The 22,992-nt window shown below is 33.2% G+C and overlaps 2 protein-coding genes across 4 annotated transcripts; one reads left to right on the top strand and one right to left on the bottom strand.

Moving 5' to 3' along the window:
- Positions 1-19: 19 nt before the first annotated feature.
- LOC130664974 (high mobility group protein 20A-like) lies at positions 20-769 on the top strand. Of its 2 annotated transcripts, none has more exons than XM_057465191.1 (2): positions 20-159; positions 227-769. In XM_057465191.1, exons 1-2 carry the CDS (start codon positions 63-65, stop codon positions 514-516), a joined length of 387 nt encoding a protein of 128 aa, XP_057321174.1. In that variant the 5' UTR covers positions 20-62; the 3' UTR covers positions 517-769. The 2 variants fall into 2 exon arrangements, with proteins under 2 accessions (XP_057321174.1, XP_057321176.1); XM_057465193.1 differs by having other exon boundaries at positions 222-769.
- A 1,614-nt stretch (positions 770-2,383) lies between these two features.
- LOC130664972 (histone acetyltransferase KAT6B) lies at positions 2,384-21,484 on the bottom strand. Of its 2 annotated transcripts, none has more exons than XM_057465188.1 (6): positions 21,302-21,484; positions 16,581-17,308; positions 11,546-12,129; positions 9,479-11,385; positions 8,365-8,744; positions 2,384-7,254 (listed from the first exon to the last, which is right to left on the bottom strand). In XM_057465188.1, the coding sequence occupies exons 2-6, from the start codon at positions 17,100-17,102 to the stop codon at positions 2,785-2,787; spliced, it is 7,863 nt and encodes a 2,620-aa protein (XP_057321171.1). In that variant the 5' UTR covers positions 17,103-17,308; positions 21,302-21,484; the 3' UTR covers positions 2,384-2,784. The 2 variants fall into 2 exon arrangements, with proteins under 2 accessions (XP_057321171.1, XP_057321172.1); XM_057465189.1 differs by having other exon boundaries at positions 11,207-11,385; positions 21,302-21,483.
- Positions 21,485-22,992: the final 1,508 nt, after the last annotated feature.

Below are 22,992 nucleotides of genomic sequence, written 5' to 3'. Positions count from 1 at the left end.
TGTTATATATTTATTTATTTGATATACTATTATTATTAATAAATTAAAAAGTGATGCGGTAGATGTCTGATAAAAAACGTAAGAGAATAGTAGAATGGGCAATGAGAAATCAACGCCCAAAAAGTCGGAAGCACGAGAACACGGAGGATACACCAAAAGGTGATTAAATAATTGATAATTATTATTATTTTTACTATTTATTTATTTTATTTATTGTGTAGCGCAGATGGAACTCCAGCAAAAACACCAGAGCCTCGACGTTCGAAAAAAATAATAAATAAACCGAAGAAAAGTTCATCTGGACCGACGAATCCGTTTTTGATATTTTTTCTGAGGATGAGAAGCAAAAAACCTAATGAACATGTCACTACTATCGCACGTGCTGCGGGTAGACAGTGGGCTAAAATGACTCCAGATCAACGTCAGAAATATGTCAATCTCGCTAATGCTGCTAAGAAACGAAAAGTTGTTAAGAAAAAGAAAAAACGTGATGAAGATGAAGGTGATCCAGAATAAATTTTTTTGTTTTAATTTACAAACAAGTCGTGAAATATTTAAAAAAAATTACAATATAATATGTTACAAAATTTTGATAATTTAAAGTCATGGAATATTCAAATATTTAAAAAAAAAAATTGTGCAATTTTTAATTAAACGTCATAGGAATTTTTTAAATTCAAATTTAAATTTTTGTAACAAAATTTTTATAATTTAAACTCGAAATATTTAAGATTCTAAAAATAAAAAAAAAATGTGCAATTTTGAATTAAGTCCAAAAAAATTTTTAAATTCAAATTTTAATTTACGTAATAAAATTTTTATAATTTGAAGTAAAAAAAAAAATTCAAATATTTAAAAATAAAATTGTGTAATTTTTAATTAAAAGTCAAAAAAATTATTCAAAAAATTTTTTAAATTAAAATTTTGATTTTTGTAATAAAATTTTCATAATTTAAAGTAAAAAAATATTGAAGTATTCAAAAATATAAAAAAATGGGCAATTTTTAATTAAACGTCAAAAATATTTTTTTAATTAAAATTTTGATTTTTGTAACAAAATTTTCATAATTTAAAGTAAAAAAAATATTCAAATATTTAAAAATAAAAAAAAAAAAAGTGCAATTTTCAATTAAACGTCCAAAAAAATGATTTAAAAAATTTTTTAAATTCAAATTTAAATTGTTGTAATAAAATTTTTATCATTTAAAGTAAAAAAATATTCAAATATTTAAAAATAAAATCGTGCAATTTTTAATTAAACGTCAAAAATATTTTTTTAATTAAAATTTTGATTTTTGTAACAAAATTTTCATAATTTAAAGTAAAAAAAATATTCAAATATTTAAAAATAAAAAAAATAAAATGTGCAATTTTTAATTAAACGTCAAAAAAATTTCTTAAATTCAAATTTAAATTTTTGTAATAAAATTTTTATAATTTAAAGTAAAAAAAATATTCCAATATTTAAAAATAAAAAACATAAAATTCGCAATTTTTAATTAAACGTCAAAAAAATTTTTTTAAATTAAAATTTAAATTTTTGTAATAAAATTTTCATAAATTAAAGTAAAAAAATATTCAAATATTTAAAAATAAAAAAAATAAAATGTGCAATTTTTAATTAAACGTAAATATAATTATAAATTCAAATTTTGACTTTTGTAATAAAATTTTCATAATTTAAAGACATAAAGTATTTAAATATTTAAAAATAAAAAAAATAAAAATGGATATTAGTATTTATTATTTTTTTATTTTTTATATCTATGTACAATAAATATTTATACACTATTTTTAAAGACTTTCTCAGTAGTCACTTTGCAACTAAAGTTATCGCATTTATAATATTATTTATTTATCATATATTATAATTATAATTACTTAAATACCTAAATCAATAACCATCCACTCTTTAAATCCTTTTTTCACGTCCACATTTTATTTAGAACAAACAGAAAACAAAAATAAAATAAAATAATAATAATAAAATATTTCTACAAAACTATCAATCAAATGGGACTAATTCGTGTGCTATTCGGCAAACAGTCGCACTCATTTTCAAATCCTCGTGTATTTAAATAATTTTTTTAAATTTACTCACCACGCAATTTTATACAATTTTTTTTTACTCATTCTCTTATCAATAAATTAAATAAAAAATTAATAACTAAAAAAAAATAATAATAAATCACGACATTTTGCTGAATAGACAATTAGCTTCGCGACAAGGTACATGTTAATTATAATTTTACTTTTTTTTACTCATTACTAAATCATTAATTAATTTATTTATAAATTATAATTAAATTATTTCATACTCTAGTGTAAGTAAAAATTTTTTAAATTCTAAGTGTAATAACAATCACTTTTTTTTAAATTTAAATTTAAATTCAAATTCAAATTCAAATTTGAATTTAAATTTAAATAATAACGTGCATCTATTTGAGTCGTAAGCATAAAAAAAGCAAAACTTAAAAATAAAATTAAAGATAAATTACTTTTAAATAAATTTATCATCAATAATTAATTAATTAACTGATTAATTAATTAATTAATTAATTAACAATTAGCGAGTTATATTTTACATAATAAAGTACAACGCCGTGCGGTGGATTACTAATAATTTGTTGATTTTAAATAAAAAAAACCTCAACCTGAATAAATTTTCCACCCGCGAAAAAATCTTGGACTACATAAATATTTATAAATATTTTACACAACAAGTTGAGATAAATAATAGTAAAAAAAATGAAGCGGTTATTGCTGACAGTCATAAGATTAAAATTATCGCGGCCTCATGGTTCCGTTGAGTGGCTGCATGAGCCCGCTGTTGATGTATCCGTGGTAGGTCGTGTAGACTGGATTCTGCTGATGAGGATCCTGGGAGTATGGAGCTGGTACATTTACGACACCAACGGGACCAAGTTGTCCTGCCTGGTTCATGAATCCCCCGATCTGAGCCGCCTGGTTCATGTAGCCGGAGGTCGGCTGGGTCACGCGGTAGCCGTACTGGGCTGCCATGAGATTTGTGTTGAGTGCGACGTTGGGACTGACCCGGGTCGCGGTGGTTTGCATCTGGGGACAGGAGCTGGTGGGGTCGAGAGTTTGCCTGTAGAGACTTTCCGATGGGTAGGCCTGGGTGAGCGACGCCATGTTGGCGTTGGCTGAGGACCTGGAGGTCGATCTGCTCGGAGGACCAGGTGCTGCGGAGTTTACGTTGTAGTAATTTTTGGGATACCCCAGAGGAACTTGCGGAGGAGTGGGGAGCTGCCGCGAGTTCTGTGGCGGGGTCATCGTGTGGGGAATCGGTGGTGGGGGTGTGAGATTCATTGAGGGCGGAGGCGTGGGTGGAATCATTTCCAGGCCGTTGGTGAGCTGCTGCAATTTAGCGAGGCTGCATGAGTTGGGGGTCTGGTGGTTCGTGGAGCCGGTCAGCGATGGCGAGGGCGTGTGAGAGTGAGGCGGCATCGCGCTCGTTTGAATGTAGAAGTTGGTGGCTGTGGTGCAGGGTGTCGGTGCACCAGATCTACCACCGCGATGTTGAAGTACGTAAGTATTTTGCGATGGAAAGGTTTGAGACGCAACTGCCATGTAATTGCTCTGAGATATCACGGCCATGTTGTGGGAATGAGAGTGAGAGTGGGTGTGATGAGGTATGGACATGGTTGTCTGTTGATACTGAGGCGGTATAGAGCTCCCGTGGGTCACTGTATGGCTGAGGTGCTGACTCTGAGAGGCTGGTGGAGTTGCACGATGAGATCTACTTTGCTGATTTGATCTTGATCTGTGAGTCTGAGAACCATTGGCGCGCTTGCTGCTGCTGTGAGACTGCGACTGCGACTGAGACTGGGATTGAGGCTGAGACTGAGGTTGAGGTTGAGGCTGAGACTGCTGCTGCTGCTGCTGTTGCTGCTGGTGGTGGTGATGATGAGGCGAGTGCTGCTGGATGTTGAGACTCGACTGCGACTGAACCATCAGCTGCATCGGCTGTGGACTGTGGGTGGGAATATTTTGGGGGTGAGTCTGGACTAGAGGCTGGGGTGTGTGCGACTGGGGCATGGGCTGAGGAGTGTGAGATTGAGGCATAGGTTGGGGTGTGTGAGATTGCATTGGCTGGGGAGTGTGCGATTGGGGGATGGATTGGGGAGTGTGGGGCTGAGGTGTGTGGGACTGGGGGGTGTGAGACTGGTGGGGCTGGGGAGTGTGCGATTGTGGTAGAGGCTGAGGACTCTGAGTCGGGATACTCGATGGAGTCCTCGGCTGCTGGAGTGACTGATGCATCGAGTGGTGGATTGACATGTGGGGGGAGTGCTGGGATATCGAACAGTCGTAGTGCACTTGAGACATTGAGACTGACGAGGGCGGGGGAATTTGAATGGGATTTGAGTTGAGAGTCGGCGCTGATACGGTTGTCATCGGCAGAGCACTCGGTGGTCTTTCGACGCTGTGTTGCGACGCCAAATCGCTGGCTATTGAGGTCGGGGATTCGAGACCCAGTTGACTGACGTCCAGGTCGCACTGCCCGTAGTGCAGCGAGTGGACTGAATTTGTCGTAGAGTCGGGAGTGTAGACTCCCATTGAAGGCAAGTCTGGCTGAGATGGCGGCGTGCGTTTAACAGACCCCGGGTTCTCCAGATGCGGAGTCGTCTTTCCGCTTTCTGGCGAGTGCTGCTTCTCCTCGGAAACTGTCTGCGGCACGTGGATTATTTCCCGATGCTCGATGTTCATAATCGGTTTTTCTTCAATCATCGGCGGGATTTCTTCAGCGATAGGATGAGACAGAGCTGGGGATTCTTTGGACGCAACAGAAACCGGCGAGCAAGACTGCTCGAGTTCTTTAATTTCTTTCAATGGTTCCAGCTGCTGCTGCTGCTGATGTTCCTGCTCTGGCTCCGGCTGCGGCAGTTCTTCTTCTTTTTTATTTTCTTCAACTTGTTTAAAATCTTCTGTTTCCAACTTCGGCTCAGGCTCTTCAACCTCTGGTTCGACAATTTTTTCCACAACTTTATCAACTTCCGGAGCGACTTTACTCTCATCTTCCCGCGCACCTTGAATCTGAACCTGAACTGGTTGGTCCTTAGGTTCATCAGCTTCATTAATCTTTACACTCTCAACTTTATCATCAACTTCCTTCTCTCCCTCCTTATTATTAACAACAACAACTTTCTCCTCACTAGTCTCATCAGGTACAGGCGTATCAGCTCGTTCACTAAACACCGGCTCCGGCTGCTCAATAATTTTCACTGTCCTAGGAATCGATTTAGGCCGTAAATCTTCTTCCTCTTCTTCCTCTTCTCCTTCGTCCTCATCTCCACCCTCATACTCTCCCGGACTAGCAGTCGGAACTTCACTTTCCGGAACTTTAGTCTTCACTTCACTTTCCTTCTTCTCTATCTCCATCTCCAGTTCCTTCTTCTCCATCTCCATCTCCAACTCCTTGTTCACCTCAACCTCATTTGTTTTCACGGGCGCGATCATTTGCGGAATAGTCAGCTGCTTCTTATCAAACTTGGGAGTTGTGCTTCGCGACTTGGCGCGTACAGGACTCGCTAGTCGTTCCTTCTTGGCTTTGGCCAACTCCGCAATCTTGTACGTCATCTTGCCGCGTCTTCTTCCAGTCAACAAGTTCCTTTCATTAATCTTGCCCTCATCTTTGCCATTACACTCCACCACCTTCTCCTTCTCCTTCTCTTTCTCTTTCTCCTTTTCCTTTTCTTCAAGTTTCTTTTCCTTCTTCTCTTTCGCCAGCAAACTTTTAGTCTGCCGACTCGTGACCTTCATCAAAATATCATCCAATTTGCTCTGCTTCGTCGCCCTCTCCATTGATTTTACTAAACTCTTCTTATCAGCCTCTTCTACTTTAGCTTTCTCTCTCTCTTTCTCTTTTTCCTTTTCCTTTTCCTTCTCCTTCTCCTCCTTTTCTTTCTCCTTCTCCTTCTCCTTGATAATTTTTTCTTTAGCCTCGCGCGCACGTTTTCTCGCACTTACCGTACCCTCAACAGGTTTCTTATCTTTGTCCTTTTCCTTTTCCTTTTCCTTTTCCTTCTCCTTCTCCTTTTCTTTTTCTTTATCCTTATCCTCATCCTCAGTCTTTTCGGAATGTTTCCGTTTCCTCGACGGGGTTGTGCTCAACGGAATGTCCACTACTGTTTTAGGAGTTCGTATCCTCCGACGACTTATTGATACCGGAGTTGACATCTTGGGTGTGTTTGTTATCGGAATACTCTTGTTCATAATACTATTGCGTGAATTTCTAGGTGTTTTTGTTGTTTCCGCTACAACTGCCGCTGGATTCTCTTCGTCTTCAATGTCCGCAATATTACCACTGTCTTTATCCTTCTCCTTTTCCTTGTCATCCTTTTCCTTTTCTTTTTCCTTCTCCTTCTCCTTCTCTTTCTCCTTATCCTCTTTATCAATTTCCTTGACCTTCGGGGACTTCAGAGGACTGCGGGCTTTGATACCCGACCTTCTGACTCCAATACGGCGACCCCTTGGTCGTTTTTTAATCTTGACCTTCTGGATCTTCTCCACCATCGCAGTGACAGGTTTCGGAGAAATTTCCGGGGACGCTTCCGGACTGACTTCGCTCAACTCCTCGGGACTTTGATAGGGATTAGGAATCTGAGTCAGCAACGGGATCCATCTCAAGCAATCAGGGTCCAGTGAAATGCGCGAACTTTTCTTAACTTTCACCATATGCGTGTCGACTTTACTCCAGTCCACCACCACGGCGATCTTACCCTTGGACACGTCATTTACTGCCTTGTCCAGGGTCCTCACGAACCCCAGAAGCTGCAGCGCCGTCGCGATATCGTGAGCTGATACTCCAGTCTCTTTCGTAATGTCACCGAGTTTTATTTCCTTGGCATCGCGATGCGCGTCAAGATGCTCGAGGACGACGCTCTTCCAGAACGAGTGATAAGACACCCGGCCTAGATCAGACAGCGGTTTTTCTGGTGTTCCCGGGATACCTTCGACTTTTGACAGCAGGTAACTGAACTCGATGAGAAATCTACCGAAGCCCTGACGTTGATACTGCGGCAGTGTCATTATACAGGAGACGTTGTACCGTTGAGCCGGACAATGTTTTTCTTTTGAAAAATATCCGACTAAATGACATCCGAATTTATCATTTTTAGTTACCGCGTAAAAGAGAAACGGCTCGACGTCATAGTAAAGAGTTTTGTGATCAAGAAATAATTTTGCTAGCAGACAAAGATTCTGACAGTAAATTTTGTTGACGTTGCCATCAATCTAAAAAAAAAAAAGAAGAAATCATTAGGTCATTGTTGATAACAGCGATGGACAAAATAGGATTTAATAAACACTGAGTATTTAAGTAAAATTTGACTTGAAACCCAAATGAATTATTGGTACGTGTCTAAAAAATACTTATCCTCAGAAACGGACAAAGTACTAAATAGTTTGTAACTTAGTATTTTTTACGATAAATCTATACTAAATACATTGTACTTGTTGTAGTACTTTTTACTTAAATTTCATATAAGTACTAAGCATAATTGTAATTACAACTTATAATTGTCACAGTATCTATTAAAAAAAAATTTTTAATACTTATTCTATCACTACCAGAACTTTACATACGACGATTGAGACTTAAAATTATCATTTTTGAATATACTATTGCACTCCTAAGATTTTAATAGTCAAATTTATTCATTAGATGATATTAATATATTATTGTCAAATTTATACTGTTTAGTTCAAATAAGTGCATGCGTACAGTTTATGTTTCAGCTTCAACCAGTAATCTAATCAATCATTTTTATATACCCGAGCAAAAATTATTATATTAAATTTTATAACATCATTTCTTTACGGGTTCTTAAAAAAAAAAAAAACTTTTTTCTATTGACATAAAATTTAAAATAAAAAGTTCTTGTAGAGTTAAAAGGTTGAATCGTTTTAATTTATTATTGGCTCAACTTCTATAGTCAATCTAAAAAATACTCTGGGAGTTTTTAATTATTTTTTGTTAGAAATACCAATGATCTAGTACTTAAATGCAACTTTTAATCTCAGTACAAATGTACTTAGTACTTGAACCGTTCTATGAGTACAAAAGTATTGTTATTTAGTTTAAAAATAAAATACTAAATACTATTGTATTTAGTACTAGGAAAAATTAAAAGTATTTGTAATTAGATAATAAATAAAATACTAAGTACTTCGGTATGTCGTATTTAGTACTTGTTCAAAATACTAATTACTTTCATATTTTTACTCTACAAAAAAAAATTATTATATATCAAAGTATTTATTACTTAATTAGTACTTAAAATCCAAATGTACTGCCCATCACTGGTTGATAATAATAATAAAATTGATTATTATAAAAATTACCTCAAAAACTGAAAGATCATTGCAGCGATAAATTTCCGTAGCAGGCGGATGCCTCCACTGACATTTATCCATATGCCGATCCAGCACCGCCCGACTCTTGGTGTACTTGAGACAAAACTCACAGAAAAATAATTTTGGTAGCCGCGCATACTCCTGAGGAAACGGACTCGAGTACCAGGTCTCGACTTCGAACCGTCCGAAGACAATCGCCGCTGGATTACGTGTTCCCACACCTGGTCCAGTCCCTCCGGGACTCGTCGACTGCTCGGACTCATTTTCCGTAGCCGTCAAACGGTTCGCTTGCTCCCGCGCTTCCTTGAATAACTCAAGGTCCTTCTGCGTTACTCCTGACGGAAGATTTTGTATCGTCATCGCTTCCTCTGTAAATAAAAATAAATAAATTTTATTTATAATTTCAATTTAAAACTAAAAAAAATAATCTACTTAAAATAAATTATTTTTTAGCAGGGTAACGAGCTAATAAAAAAGCAAAGCAGGACCGGGGAGATCTAAGGACTGTGTTGGCAAATTATTTAATTGACAATTAAATTCAATCGCTCAATTAATTACTTCATTTTTATTGTAAGCTCATTAAATAAACCGATAGTTTATAAACCTTCTTAACATTTAATTTTTTGCCACTAATTACTCATGCAATCTAATTAAAAAAAAAAAAATAATTATCTAAGCACATGCAAATTTTTAAAAATTAAATATGAATTTTTAGTGCATGACCACAAAAATTTTGAGGTGATTCGGTTGCCAGGGTAATTAGGATGCAGGCACACGCACACGTACTAAATAGTACCAAGATACCGCACACCACACCGCCAACACATCCACGTGGTGAATTTAATTTATTAAAGTGACAGGATTGTAAATTAGGTGGGACATAGGAGCGGTAAATTTTTCCAGGTACTTCACAAATTTAATCATCGAGGTCCTTTGCTAGCAAGTGATTTAAATTTTATGTAAAAAAAAATTTGCTATGACGATGGAGTAAATTTGTGACTCCTGGGGGAGATTTAGTGGATCTGAATGCGTCTTAGAGAAGTATTAGGTTGAGGATGTCTGAGACATTGTTTGTTGTGAGCGGGCGGGGGTAGACTCTTACCCTTCCTGGTGGAGCAGGGTGTCGCGCGGGGTGTCGTGGTGGTGTTGGTGGTGTTGGCGCTAGTACAGGCTCGTGGTTGGGAGGATTTTGAGTGGCCAGGATTTGACTTTGACTCATCAGCCTGCTGTTGCTGTTGATGCTGCAATAATGATGAGGATGATGATAACGATGATGATGATGAGTGAGAATTGGAGTTGAGCTCAGGGTGGCAGTCTTTTTTCCTCGTCTCTTTCGACGCGACTGACGAGTCCGCGCATTTAACGGCATTCATTGTTCGCCGTCGGCTTTGTTCATGACGCTTTGAATTTACCGCCGTTTTAACGAGATTCGACGGTGTCATTTTAGTGTCTTTATCACTTTTTGAATCCGTTATTTCATTTAATTCTTTTATTGACTCGTCTTTGTTACGTTCCTCTTTGGACTTTCGTCGTCTTTCAACTTTAGCCTGTTTTATTTTATCCTTTTCCTTCTCTTTCTCTTTTTCTTTCTCTTTGTCCTTCTCCTTCTCTTTATCTTTATCTTTATCAGAATCTTCGACTGCTGCATGAGATCTTTTTCTACGATCTGGTGCATAATTAGGAGCTTTATCACCTGTCCTGACACGACTATTACCCGGCGCAAGGAAAAAATGACTGAGACCATCATAAAGTCCTTTCAATTGTCCAACACCCGGTCGCACCTTCTCCAAGGCCATTGTGCTCCCAGTCGTAGGCGTAATAACATTCGAATTACTACTGGACTTCTTTTTACCTCCAACCGGACTCGCTGCCGGCTGAATGTGGAGACCAAATGTCGGTTTCTCGCCCAGATCCAACTTGGGCAGACTCGCGCCAAAAGTATTATTGATGCTGCTGAATAAAGGGGCGTCGACATTCAGCTTTGCCGCGGCAGCAGCGAATCCCCAAGGACTCTCGCTGGTCTCACAAGTGAAACCCGTGGGTTTTTTCGCTGACGTCAATGGCTTTTTAGCAGGAAGACTCTCTTCCGAAGACGTCGAGTCACTAGAGTCACTCGAACTTGCATCCTCGTCATCTGAGCTACTGGCTGAGCTTTCCTCGCTGCTGGAAGTTTCACTGGACTCGCTGCTAGACACCACCGGCAGTCGTCTGTTAACTTTACGCGGACTCTCGTTATTTTTCCGCGTACTTTTGCTGATTGCCGGTGAGTTTTTACTCCTCGTATTTTTATTGTTTATGACAGCGGTCTTATTGTTGGTAATTTGTCTACTATTTTTATTGTTTGCATGCGTAATTATTTTTTTAGTTTGATTTTTACTCCGCGTGCTTTCATTTATTTTACGCGGAGAGTCATTTGTTTTTCGCTGATCATTTGATTTAATTGACTTGGGACTTGATACTGTCGTTGTTGCTGTCGCTGTCACTGTAACTGATGCTGATGTAGCTGACCTAGATTTATCAGAGGTACCAGTGCTAGCAGCCCCAGTTCCAGTTCCAGTTCCAGTAGCAGTCGCACTAGATCCATTAGCTCCAGCTCCAGTACCTCCACTTGCCCGTTTCAATTTACTGTGATCCGCATTGAACGCACTCGACCTAAAGAACTTTTGTTTCTCTTTAGATATCCTATCGCTCTTCTCCTCGAGCAGCCTACCCTGGCCCGCGATTGAGGGTGATTGGATGTGTGAAGGTGATTGTGGTACCGATGGTAACTGCGGTTGGGATAAAGGATTTTGGGTAGAGGGTTGACGAAGGGAGACAACACCCGCATTACCGTCCGAGCTGCTGTCCACCTGTGACACCGCTCCGCAACTTCCAGCTCCAACAATTCCTCTTCCTTCTTTAACACTAAACTCCTTTCCATTTCCAACTCCTCCACTATCAACTCCTTCGACGACAATACCAGATTTACGTCCGGGAGTTGCTGGGCTCTTCTTACGCGACGCCGCTGATCTAAGAGAAAAAAAACTAAACTATTAAAAAAAAGTAACTAAAATTTAAACGTTTTAATTTCTAGTAAAAAACTGAATGACACCAAGACAATTATTTTTTTTTCTGATGTCAATTCCTGAAAATAAAAAATAAAATATTTATAATTTTAGCCATCACTCACTTGCGGTTCTCGCGTATTTTGTTGAGTCTCTTCCTTGCACTAATCGGCGAGCTCTCGTCCTGAGACCCCTGGAGATCTTGGAGTTTAAGCTGCGGCGATGCTTGTTGACGTTCTATTGGCTGAGGCGTTTGATGCTGCGGTGATTGCTGGTGCTGATTATTATTATTGTTATTATTATTATTATTTTTATTACTACGTTTGGGTGTATGATCATCAGTCCGATGGTGTAACGTCTGACAGTGCCGACACCTCCACGGCGCTTTACTTTTTTTATCCAGTGCCGGGTCAAGGCACGTTGGATGATAACACTTGGGACAGTTTGCACATTTAATCAAATAGTTCTGCGAGTCCCGTTCTAACTCACAACCGGCACAAACAGAAGCACAGTCGTCGCAACACCACGTGGTACCTCGATCAACCAAAATCGCTATTTCAGCTGGTGCACATGAGTAATGCAACGCAGCACCACACACTACACATTTACTGAGTCTGTCCGGCTGATTTTTCTTAGTGTTCGTGTTGTTGTTGTTCCCCGCGGCCGTTGTTCCCAAACACTCCCGGCAAATTGGCAGAGCTGCTGGATGCTGTTTAAAAAAATCATTAATTATTAGTATTAATTTATTAAAAATTATTTTCATTTAATTATTCGGTTATGCTTCAAGAAATAAGTGACCAAGGAGCATAACGCTGACTTAAGAGCTATATGTTGGAGTAATTATTCATTTTACCGGCAGCACAAGGGCCCTATCACTCTACCTCATCTCCTACCGGCTCTTTTATTTTTAAAAAAATAGAGGGTGCATCTTATTAATTTATCCTGCATTTATACAGCCTGCATACAAATTTACTTTTTTTATTGATAGTAAATTAGATAACATGGTAATTAATTGAATAAAAATAATTATTTATTGCAGAAATTCTTGCGGAAAATTTAAAAATTACGTGGAGTAAAAATAAAATAAAATTAGTAGTGTATTTTTAAAATTTTTTAATTGAATACTTTGATTTTAAAAATTATTTATTGCAATTAAATTTTTGCGGGGAATTTAAAAATTACTTGGAGTAAAAATAAAGTAAAATCAAAATTTAAAAAAATTAGTAGAGTATTTTTTAAATTTTTTTAATTAAAAACTGATTTTAAAAATTATTTATTGCAATTGAATTTTTGCGGGAAGTTTAAAAATTACTTGGAGTAAAAATAAAATAAAATTAGTAGTGTATTTTAAAAATTTTTTAATTGAATACTTTGATTTTAAAAATTATTTATTGCAATTGAATTTTTGCGGGAAATTTAAAAATTACTTGGAGTAAAAATAAAGTAAAATCAAAATTTAAAAAAATTAGTAGAGTATTTTTTAAATTTTTTTAATTAAAAACTGATTTTAAAAATTATTTATTGCAATTGAATTTTTGCGGGAAGTTTAAAAATTACTTGGAGTAAAAATAAAATAAAATTAGTAGTGTATTTTAAAAATTTTTTAATTGAATACTTTGATTTTAAAAATTATTTATTGCAATTGAATTTTTGCGGGAAATTTAAAAATTACTTGGAGTAAAAATAAAGTAAAATCAAAATTTAAAAAAATTAGTAGAGTATTTTTTAAATTTTTTTAATTAAAAACTGATTTTAAAAATTATTTATTGCAATTGAATTTTTGCGGGAAGTTTAAAAATTACTTGGAGTAAAAATAAAATAAAATTAGTAGTGTATTTTAAAAATTTTTTAATTGAATACTTTGATTTTAAAAATTATTTATTGCAATTGAATTTTTGCGGGAAATTTAAAAATTACTTGGAGTAAAAATAAAGTAAAATCAAAATTTTTAAAAATTAGTAAAGTATTTTTAAAATTTTTTTAATTAAAAACTGATTTTAAAAATTATTTATTGCAATTGAATTTTTGCGGGAAATTTAAAAAGTACTTGGAGTAAAAATAAAGTAAAATCGAAATTTAAAAAAATTAGTAGAGTATTTTTAAAATTTTTAAATTAAACGTCAGCTCAATTTTTTTTAAAAATCTTTTTATGATTTTAAAAATTAAGTAAACAAATTAGTATTTAAAATAAAAAAAGTAATAACAATTATCCTTGAAAATTAAAAAAAATTTCAGGTGTAGTTGGCAGGTGCTTTTTTTTTTGTTCAAGTATTTAATTAATTTAATTGATCAATATTTCGTAATTATAAATTGATCTAGAAAAATATCCAATTAAAAATTCACTTTACTGCTTAAGTAAACACTAGAGTTTTGCAATTTTTTTTGCAATTAAAAAAAAAAAGAATTGAAATTATACCAATAAATATGTAATTAAAAATTTAAATACTAAATAATAATTAAAAAAAAATATGACAGTGATATATTTATCGGATTGTATTTAATGAATAATTTGCAAAGCGACTTGATAACGATAACGTTAAATTATGCTTGCGTAATTACACGCAATCAAGATCCATATGTGGTGATGACAATTTTCAAATAAAATTTAATATTTTAATCAATTACCATATTTATAATGCTAACAGTACAAAACTCTGTATCATATATCATATTAGTTTAAGTAATTATTATCATTATTATTATTAGATTTTATTAAATAATTTAAATTGACAGCGAGAGCTCGGAGTTAAATTGAATGAAAAGATAAAGATGATCAAGTAAATGAGCCAATGATCCGTGAAGAGGTAAAAATCTTCAGTATCATAATAATAATAATCATCATCATCATCATCATCTTAACTGAGTAGTCGTGGCCACGTGATCGAATGAAAGCACGCGCAGACCAACGACCTGTTGCGCGATACGACAGAATAACAAGTCGAGGATAGGAAACCTCAAGTTAAACTTAAACTAAAACTACAAAAAATAATAAATTTGTTTAGTGCAAAAAATTTTTACTCCCATCAAAAAAAAATTTTTTGAGCCAAGAAAAAAATTTGTCTGTATTTTATAATGAAAAATTTTTTTTGTGTAAATTTAATTAATTTGTGTTAAAAATTGAGCCTGAAATTCTGAAATTTCAGTTTCATTTTTCTAATTTTGATAGAAGTTAAAAGAATTTCATAAATTATCTATTTATTTTTTTGTATGAAATTGCTCACTTGCGATTTTTTCTCTCATTTAAATTCAAATGTTTGATATTACGGCGAAAATATTGGTCTTACAAAAAAAGTTTTTAAACAAAAGTTGTAGGAAATTGAATTTCCTAAAAAAAATGTCTCTTATAATTTTTTCATAGGACCAATAAGAAAGCTGTAATTTAAAAATTAAGTTTCATAATTAACAAAAATTTGAATCGGTCATTATGAATCATGATTTCGGAATTACGATGAAAATATTGGTTTTATAAAAAAAGTTTTTAAACAAAAGTTGTAGGAAATTTAATTTCCTAAAAAAATTGTTTCTTATAATTTTTCTGTACGACCAATATTTTCACCGTAATTCCAAAATTAAGATCATAATGAACGATTCAAATTTTCGTTAATTCTCAAAATCTTAATTTTAAAATTACGACTTTCTTATTGGTCCTAAGAAAAAATCATAAGAGACATTTTTTTTAGGAAATTAAATTTCCTACAATTTTTGTTTAAAAACTTTTTTTATAAAACCAATATTTTCATCGTAATTCCGAAATCATGATTCATAATGACCGATTCAAATTTTTGTTAATTATGAAACTTAATTTTAAAATTACGGCTTTCTTATTGGTCCTAAGAAAAAATCATAAGAGACATTTTTTTTTTTTAATTTAATTTCCTACAACTTTTATTTGAAAAATTTTTTTATACGACCAATATTTTCCCCGTAATATAAAAACATTTAACAGGATTAATTACTAATTGTAATTTTTGAATTAAAGCAAAACTTCTGGCCCTATTTATTATCAATAATATATATAATATGTTGGACGGATGAATGTATGAATGCGTGGATATGGAGTGGAGTGACGCGGTTAACAAATATACATGGCAACCTCGCATATTCCTCTCGATTTCCCCTGCTCGTTTGCTATACGTATTGCTGGTTGCCTGGTTTACCGTCTACGTCCTCGTCGTCGTCGTCCCACGATATACCCGCGTTCACCGATCGTTCGAGGTCACTGGACACGCACAAAAGAGACGCTCGAGCAAACGTACTTGGCCCAATTATCCCCGTATAATTATTTAAGCGACAAAAAATAAATAAATATCCATTAATAAGACAGATTTATAGTTTACTAAAACTTATTAGCAAAAAAAAAATTCAGCAGTTAAACGGTTGCCAAAAATAGAAAGTTAATGAAGATCGTTGCCGGAAATAAATAATTTAGCTGTTGCATAACTCAAGACAAATATGACGAGCCGGTTTCCTTGCCAAAGATAGAAGGCGTGAATGAGTTTTAAAAAAAAGTCAAATAAAAACGCGGGAAATTTGAGTGATAAAAAAATGAGCTGTAATGAGTCGGCGCAGTTTGCAGCGGTGGAGATACTTGAGTGTTTTGTGTCGACAAGTAAACTCGGCCATTACACCTAAACATTTTCTCCGCAGTCGCCAATCGGGAAACGACATTATCACGCGTGCCGAGATAGATATATATAATATATGTCGCGGTGAGACACAACATTGACTGCGCAGTCTGTTTCAGGCGTGCGCTCTTTCAGCTGCTATCCGTCTATCCGGGTCAGCATTATTGACCCTAAATGCTCACTACACCGGGTAATTTTTCCTAAGGGCATAATTCTTCCCGTCACCCTTCTCGTTGTTTTATTATTTTATTTATTCCCAGCCCATAAACTGACAAACGATTTATACCATCGCCCTCTATAACGTCAGTCAACAACAACCTGGAGTCGCTTACAAGGGTTTCGTTGAATGTAACGTTTGTCGACTAGTCTAGTCCGCCGCAAAACTCGTAGAGAAGGAAAAATAAAAAACCCGTAGGATCAATAAAAGGCTCGGTAGCGATTGCGGTTCCGTAAACGAACTGCTCGCCCACTTGCTGAATAAAATATCCTATTTATTGTAATTAATATTTTTAAGTAAATAAATAAATGAATTAACCTTTGAGGGCTCGTCGATCTTCTCGATCTTCTTAACCGGAGGCCGATCCGGTTGCCTGAACAGTCTGCCATCCTGGATAACGAGACCGCGATCGACCGCTCGCTTTGCCGATAACCTCAAGGAAGTCCTCAGATCACCATCGGCCTCTTCTTCGACGGTATGACTCTGCCTCACGTACTTCTCGATGCTCTTTAGAGTCGAGCCGTCTCTTTCTCCTAATTCGCGGACGGCTTTGCCCAGTACTTTACTCAGGTCCGTGGTCTTTGACACCTTCAGCGGCTTGGACTGCAGTCCCCCGGGATCTTTGTACGAGGACTGGCCTTTGTTGAATATCTTGAGTACGACTCCGCGTTTTACGGCTTTTTCCAAGTGCTCCCCGATTTCTTCCTCATGGTAATTGTGATGTTGTCTTATCGCGTGACAAATTCTTTCAACACTTGGTCGCTGTTTTTGACTACGTATTTTACGTATTGCATCAAGAAACCATGCCGACCAAGTGTCATCCGACTCCGTTTCACCCATTATTTTATTATTATAATGGAAATAAAGTTTTACTTCTTCTACTGCTGATATTTAAAACACTTATTACTAATAAACAAATAAAACTTATTACTAAATTGTTTTTATTTATCCTCCCGATATTACGAGAGCGCATCACATGGGCATTCACATTATGTCCCGATAATTGAATTACACCTGCTTCTTACTTGTTTATTTACTGAGGTTTGCTGAAACAAAAATGAATATTGATGTTAATAAATTTTTTTATTTACTATGATTTAAAAGATTTAATAAACTAGAAAGTTTATTTAATATTTTATGGGAAAAGCAATTGAGATAAGAGACAGGTAAAAGTATTATGTGGCTTTAAAAGTTAACATGTTTGACATTTACCCGTTTGTTATTATTGTACAATACATTAGTTTATTTTATCATTACCCTGTTACGTTTATATTTAATTCAACAATTGACATTTTAAATTATTACGTACACTTATGCTATTTTTTCTTTACATAATTGAGTTTTTTATGGTTTATTTCTGTTTGTTTTATTTTTTTATTTAAAAGGCGCCAAATTTAAAATTCAAATTTTTTATGAATTTTTAAATTGAGGGAAAATTTTTCATTCAAATCTGAGCATAACAATTTTTAAATAAAAATAAATAAACTAAAATAATTCAAATTTCTATTCATTTAAAAAGCGCCAAATTTAAAATTCAAATTTTATATGAATTTTTGAATTGAGGAAAAATTTTTAAATAAAAACAAATAAACTAAAATAATTCAAATTTCTATTCATTTAAAAAACGCCAAATTTAAAATTCAAATTTTTTATGAATTTTTAAATAAAAGAAAAATTCTTCATTCAAATCCGGGCACAAAAATTTTTAAATGAAAATAAATAAACTAAAATAATTCAAATTTCTATTCATTTAAAAGGCGCCAAATTTAAAATTCAAATTTTAAATGAATTTTTAAATAAAGGAAAAATTCTTCATTCAAATCCGGGCATAAAATTTTTGAATGAAATTTCAGAATAACAATTAATAAACCAGAATATTTCAGATCATTAATTAAAAATTAATTAAAATAATGAATTCTCTATTAATTTAAAATTAATTAGCAATCTTATAATTGATAAATCAGTAACTGACTTGTCAAATTACTCTCAAGCATAAACTTTCTCCCGATTTAAATTTATGTCAATTACACAATAGTTTCATTAATAAAATTGGTTTCAATTAATAAACCATTATCTTTCTAATTAACGAACTCTATCAATTAATCAATTAATATTTATTAATCCAAAGAATAACAAACAATTGGAATTAGATAGATTAAGCAATGAAGTCGTAAAACTTGACCTAGGTCTCGCGAGCTCATCCAACCGCACAGAAAAAAAACAATTTCCCGGTGTAAAAAATTTTCTTTTACTCCCAAAAATTTTTATTTTCATTCATAGTGCAGTGAAATTTTTTGCACCAAGAAATTTTTTTTTTCTTCGTCTTGAAAAAAATTTACAGACAAATTATTTCCATGTACCAGAAAATCGGAACGTTTTTTGCAGAACGAAAATAATAAAACAAAATGAAATTTAAAAAATCTACTAGATTTAAATTTTTGAAATGTTTCGCATAGGCGCCAGTATATCGGCTGAAAATTGCAGTACCCCGATTTACCCCTTCAGCAGTCAAATTACATAAAGTTTTCATTTTCGTTGCGCGAAAAACGTTTCGATCTTCAGGTACATTTATTTCCTAGATAATTAAATTAATTAAAAATTATTGTCATGTATGAGAATTAAATATATTTTCTAAACAGACAAAAGTTTTTTGTCTGTTTGGTGTTGGATCCTGGGTCTTGGGTCTTAGTCAGGGTATTTTCCGTCAAAATAGAATAAAATAAAAGAATATTCCGAGATCAGACATCATTAGTCAACGTTTATAAATAGACAGACTACAGTAAGTTGAGCGGAATGCGGTGTGACGCTTTAGTCTTACAAATTAACTATACAAAGTCATCATTTTTAGTAACGGGTTATTTTATTTTATGTATTTTTCAACTTTTACAATGATGTCATTAATAAAGTTTCCATATAATATTCACTTATTTACTCAGAACGCTAACCGGATTATTTTAGTGACTTTCCTAAACTTTACGTCCACCTGACAGATATTTTACTCATTAACAATACATTTAATTCTGCTCGACAAAAAAAAACGCACGCTCATTAGCAGCTTTCGTTAATCGATACTAAGTAATTTTTAATGGTAAATAATTTATTTTAATTTTAAATGTTGAGTGAAAAATTTGTTGCAAAAAAAGTTTAGTATTTAGGGCTACTTAAATATTATTGATAATGAAAATAAACAACTAAAAGAAACATCTGGTGGTTGATTACAAAATAATATTTATGTTTAAATAGATGGAGCATTAAGTGAATGAAAGATATCTATACAAAGAGAATAGAATACATAAAGCAATTTAAGTATGAAAAGACTAACATGGGAGTTGGGTACAAGATAAAATCATACGGGCACGTGAAGAGCCTTGACCTAGGATGCAAAGCCTCTTCAGCAAACAAAGGGAATCCCCATATTAAAACTCGTCTCCTAAAACATTTACCCGCAGCTAAAATAATTAACAAACAGTTACTGTTTTTCGTAACTAAAAAACGTGTCGTCAAAAATTCAAATTCAAATTTCCCGCACTTCTTCCGGTAGTAATTGCATCGTTCTAACCAGGTGCTTAATCTATTCTGTGCAATACTGGTTAATATTTTAAAAAATTACGATTTTTTGTAACAAAAAAAAGTGTCGTCAAAAATTTAAATTCAAATTTCCCGCACTTCTTCCGGTAGTAATTGCATCGTTTTAACCAGGTGCATAATCTATTCTGTGCAATACTGGTTAATATTTTTAAAAGTTACTACTTTTTGTAACAAAAAAAAGTGTCGTCAAAAATTTAAATTCAAATTTCCCGCACTTCTTCCGGTAGTAATTGCATCGTTCTAACCAGGTGCTTAATCTATTCTGTGCAATACTGGTTAATATTTTTAAAAGTTACTATTTTTTATATCAAAAAAAAAGTGTCGTTAAAATTTTAAATTCAAATTTCCCGCACTTTTGTTTTTTTCGTTTTAAGCCAATGGCTGGTTAAATTATCGGTCTCTGGACAATTACTTACAGCAATGTGGTCATGTCTAACCATCAGAATCAGTATCAGTATCAGTGTAAGTATGAGTGAGTGTAAGTACAGAGTTGCGTTTAATAAAATAATAAAGCCGGGTGTACTCGCGCCTTAAAACGCGCCCTCTTTATTAACTTACTCTCCATTACATAAATCCTTCTCGCTTGTTTGTCCACTCACTTATCAACTCACTGTACTCATATATATATTACATATATATATATACATATACACATCCATACATAATTACTAATACACATTAAAAGCCTGTCCAAAATGAAACAACCAGCTGCCTCCTGGCCACGCACGAGCGCTGCCGTTCTTTTATCCCCATATTAAAAAATTTATTTTATTTTTTATCATGAAAAAAATAAACGAAATAAAGAAAAAATAAAAAAATAAAAAAAAAAAATAATCAAACTTACCAACAATTTTTTTCATTTAATTTTTAAAAATAAAAAACGACACAAATTTAAAAAAAATAAAAAAATTTTTTTTTGAATATCCAGCCATTTATGGCTGTCACATTTGTACGTAAAAATTTTCGGCGCCAATTTTGCGACTTAATTGCGGACTTAGGGCATGAGAACCTTCGGGAAGACCTTGAGATTGACAAGATGGCCGCAATAAAATTATTTCATTTAAATTACAATAATATATTTAATAACAAATATCTGTAGTGATAATAATAATGATAATAATAATTAGTAATATAATTAATTATTATTCATTATTTTTAATTAGTAGATATTGGGTACGAGTGCGGCTTAGCTTAAATGGCTGTTGATAATTAGACAGTTTAAAAATACGGGAATGGACTTTAATGTCTAGTCGTGGAGTTGCGCACCGCTTCACCATCGCGCGCTCCCGTAGCATCGCAATCGTTTTTTTTTTATCTCTATTTCTCTCTTATTTAACTGTCTCTCACTCACTCACAGAAAATAATTTTCTCTCTCACTCTCTCTCTCCCTCTTACTGGTTAATATCTTTTTACATGAGCCACGCATAAAAAACAATAAGATTATAATTTACCTTATTAATTGTCATATGTAATCCAGAATATGTATTATTGACACTTAAAATAATTCAAATTTTATAAATCACCACTTATTTAATCTGTATTTATGGTTAACACTGATCACAGATTAATAACTTCGACGCACCGTAAACTACTACCGAGGTACACAGGCGTCACATTTCACAAATCAACAAAGCTCATGTATTTTTATTAAGATGGCTAACTGAAGTTCAATTTAATACCGACAACTCAAGCCCCATCTTCTGGAAGTACTTTTTAACTCCCGTTTAAGTGGGGGGACTTGCGCGCTTTCGGCGGGAAATTTAAATTCTGTTTATTTGGTGACTTTTACCCCTACAATCTGGTAATTAAAAATAAATGATTTTTATGGTGTCCGAAGTAAAATTGCTTATGGGTATTTTATTATTTAAATCTTGTGGTAAGTTGGGTGATTTTTGATGATACTGAAATTAAGGTAAAAGCACCAATTATTGACGGGGGTCCACTTATTGACGCCCTATCCTATTTTAGAACATATTTAATTACCTACTATATTAATAATAATCGTATGCATTTTTAAACAATCTGTATAATTTAAGAAATCGAAAAAAAATTATTGTTAGTGAAAAATATTAAATATTCATCAATAAAACAAATAAAATTCATTCGAGTCTATCGAAACAGCTTGTGAGCGTCAATTTTCTTAACTATTGCGGTTAGAAAAGCAGTATTTTGAAATGATGATTTTCAAGTATTTTTTCTATCTAATCACATCAACTTTTTTTTTATAAATAAATAAAATATAAAAAATTAACAATATCATATATTTACAGTAAATTATATGCTTTTTAATTTTAAAATAGTGGATGTCAATAATTAGTACATAATATTGAAGTTGTATCTCATATTGACAGGTCAGTACACAGCGCCATAACGTGTTTTTTTTTAAACATAAATCCATTAAAAACTTAAACCATAATATTCGAGAACCCACGCTGTCATATGTATAATATTAAATTGTTATTAAAAAAATGATTAATTGATTTTTATTTAATTAAAAAACATTTTTATTAGTTTCGTATTTAAAATAAAGGTGATTGAAAAATATTATAAAATAAATATTTATTTAATTAAATTAAAAATTAACCTCATTTTCAAAAAGTAAATATAAAGTTCAAAAGATCAGTGACGTATGCGCATTAAGGGTGTCAATAATTGGAGCAACAGCATGTCAATAGTTAGATCAGTCGGGTTTTTAACCTGTCAATAATTGGTGTATCCGGGTAACTTATTTTATCGCTTTAAATTAATTAGTAAATGTAATTTATTATTATAAAAAAATATGAATTTGTTTAGTTAAAAGACTAAATAAGACAATGTTAAAATTAAAATTCAATAATATTAATCGTTAATATGTTTAAAAAAATGGAATTACAATCTTGTCTCTTATAGTGTCAATAATTGGTGCTTTTACCTTAGCCGACGTCTAATAATTTTTGGATTTTTTTTTAAACGATAAATTATAAAAAAAAATGACAGTCAAGTTAGCAGACATTTTAAATTTAAATAAATTTTTTTAAATAGATAAATAATTTAAAAAATATATTTCTAAAAAAATGCACATGTAGAAAATTTTAAAAACTATATGTGCAATTTTTCAAAATTTTTTTTTTAATATTCATTTTTTTGTTAGAAAGAATCAAAA

This window comes from Microplitis mediator, chromosome 3 (assembly GCF_029852145.1).
Source record: "Microplitis mediator isolate UGA2020A chromosome 3, iyMicMedi2.1, whole genome shotgun sequence".
In the NCBI taxonomy this organism is placed as follows: domain Eukaryota; kingdom Metazoa; phylum Arthropoda; class Insecta; order Hymenoptera; family Braconidae; genus Microplitis; species Microplitis mediator.
The sequence above is the reverse complement of the archived record's forward strand: the minus strand, read 5'-3'. Positions and strand labels throughout refer to the sequence as shown.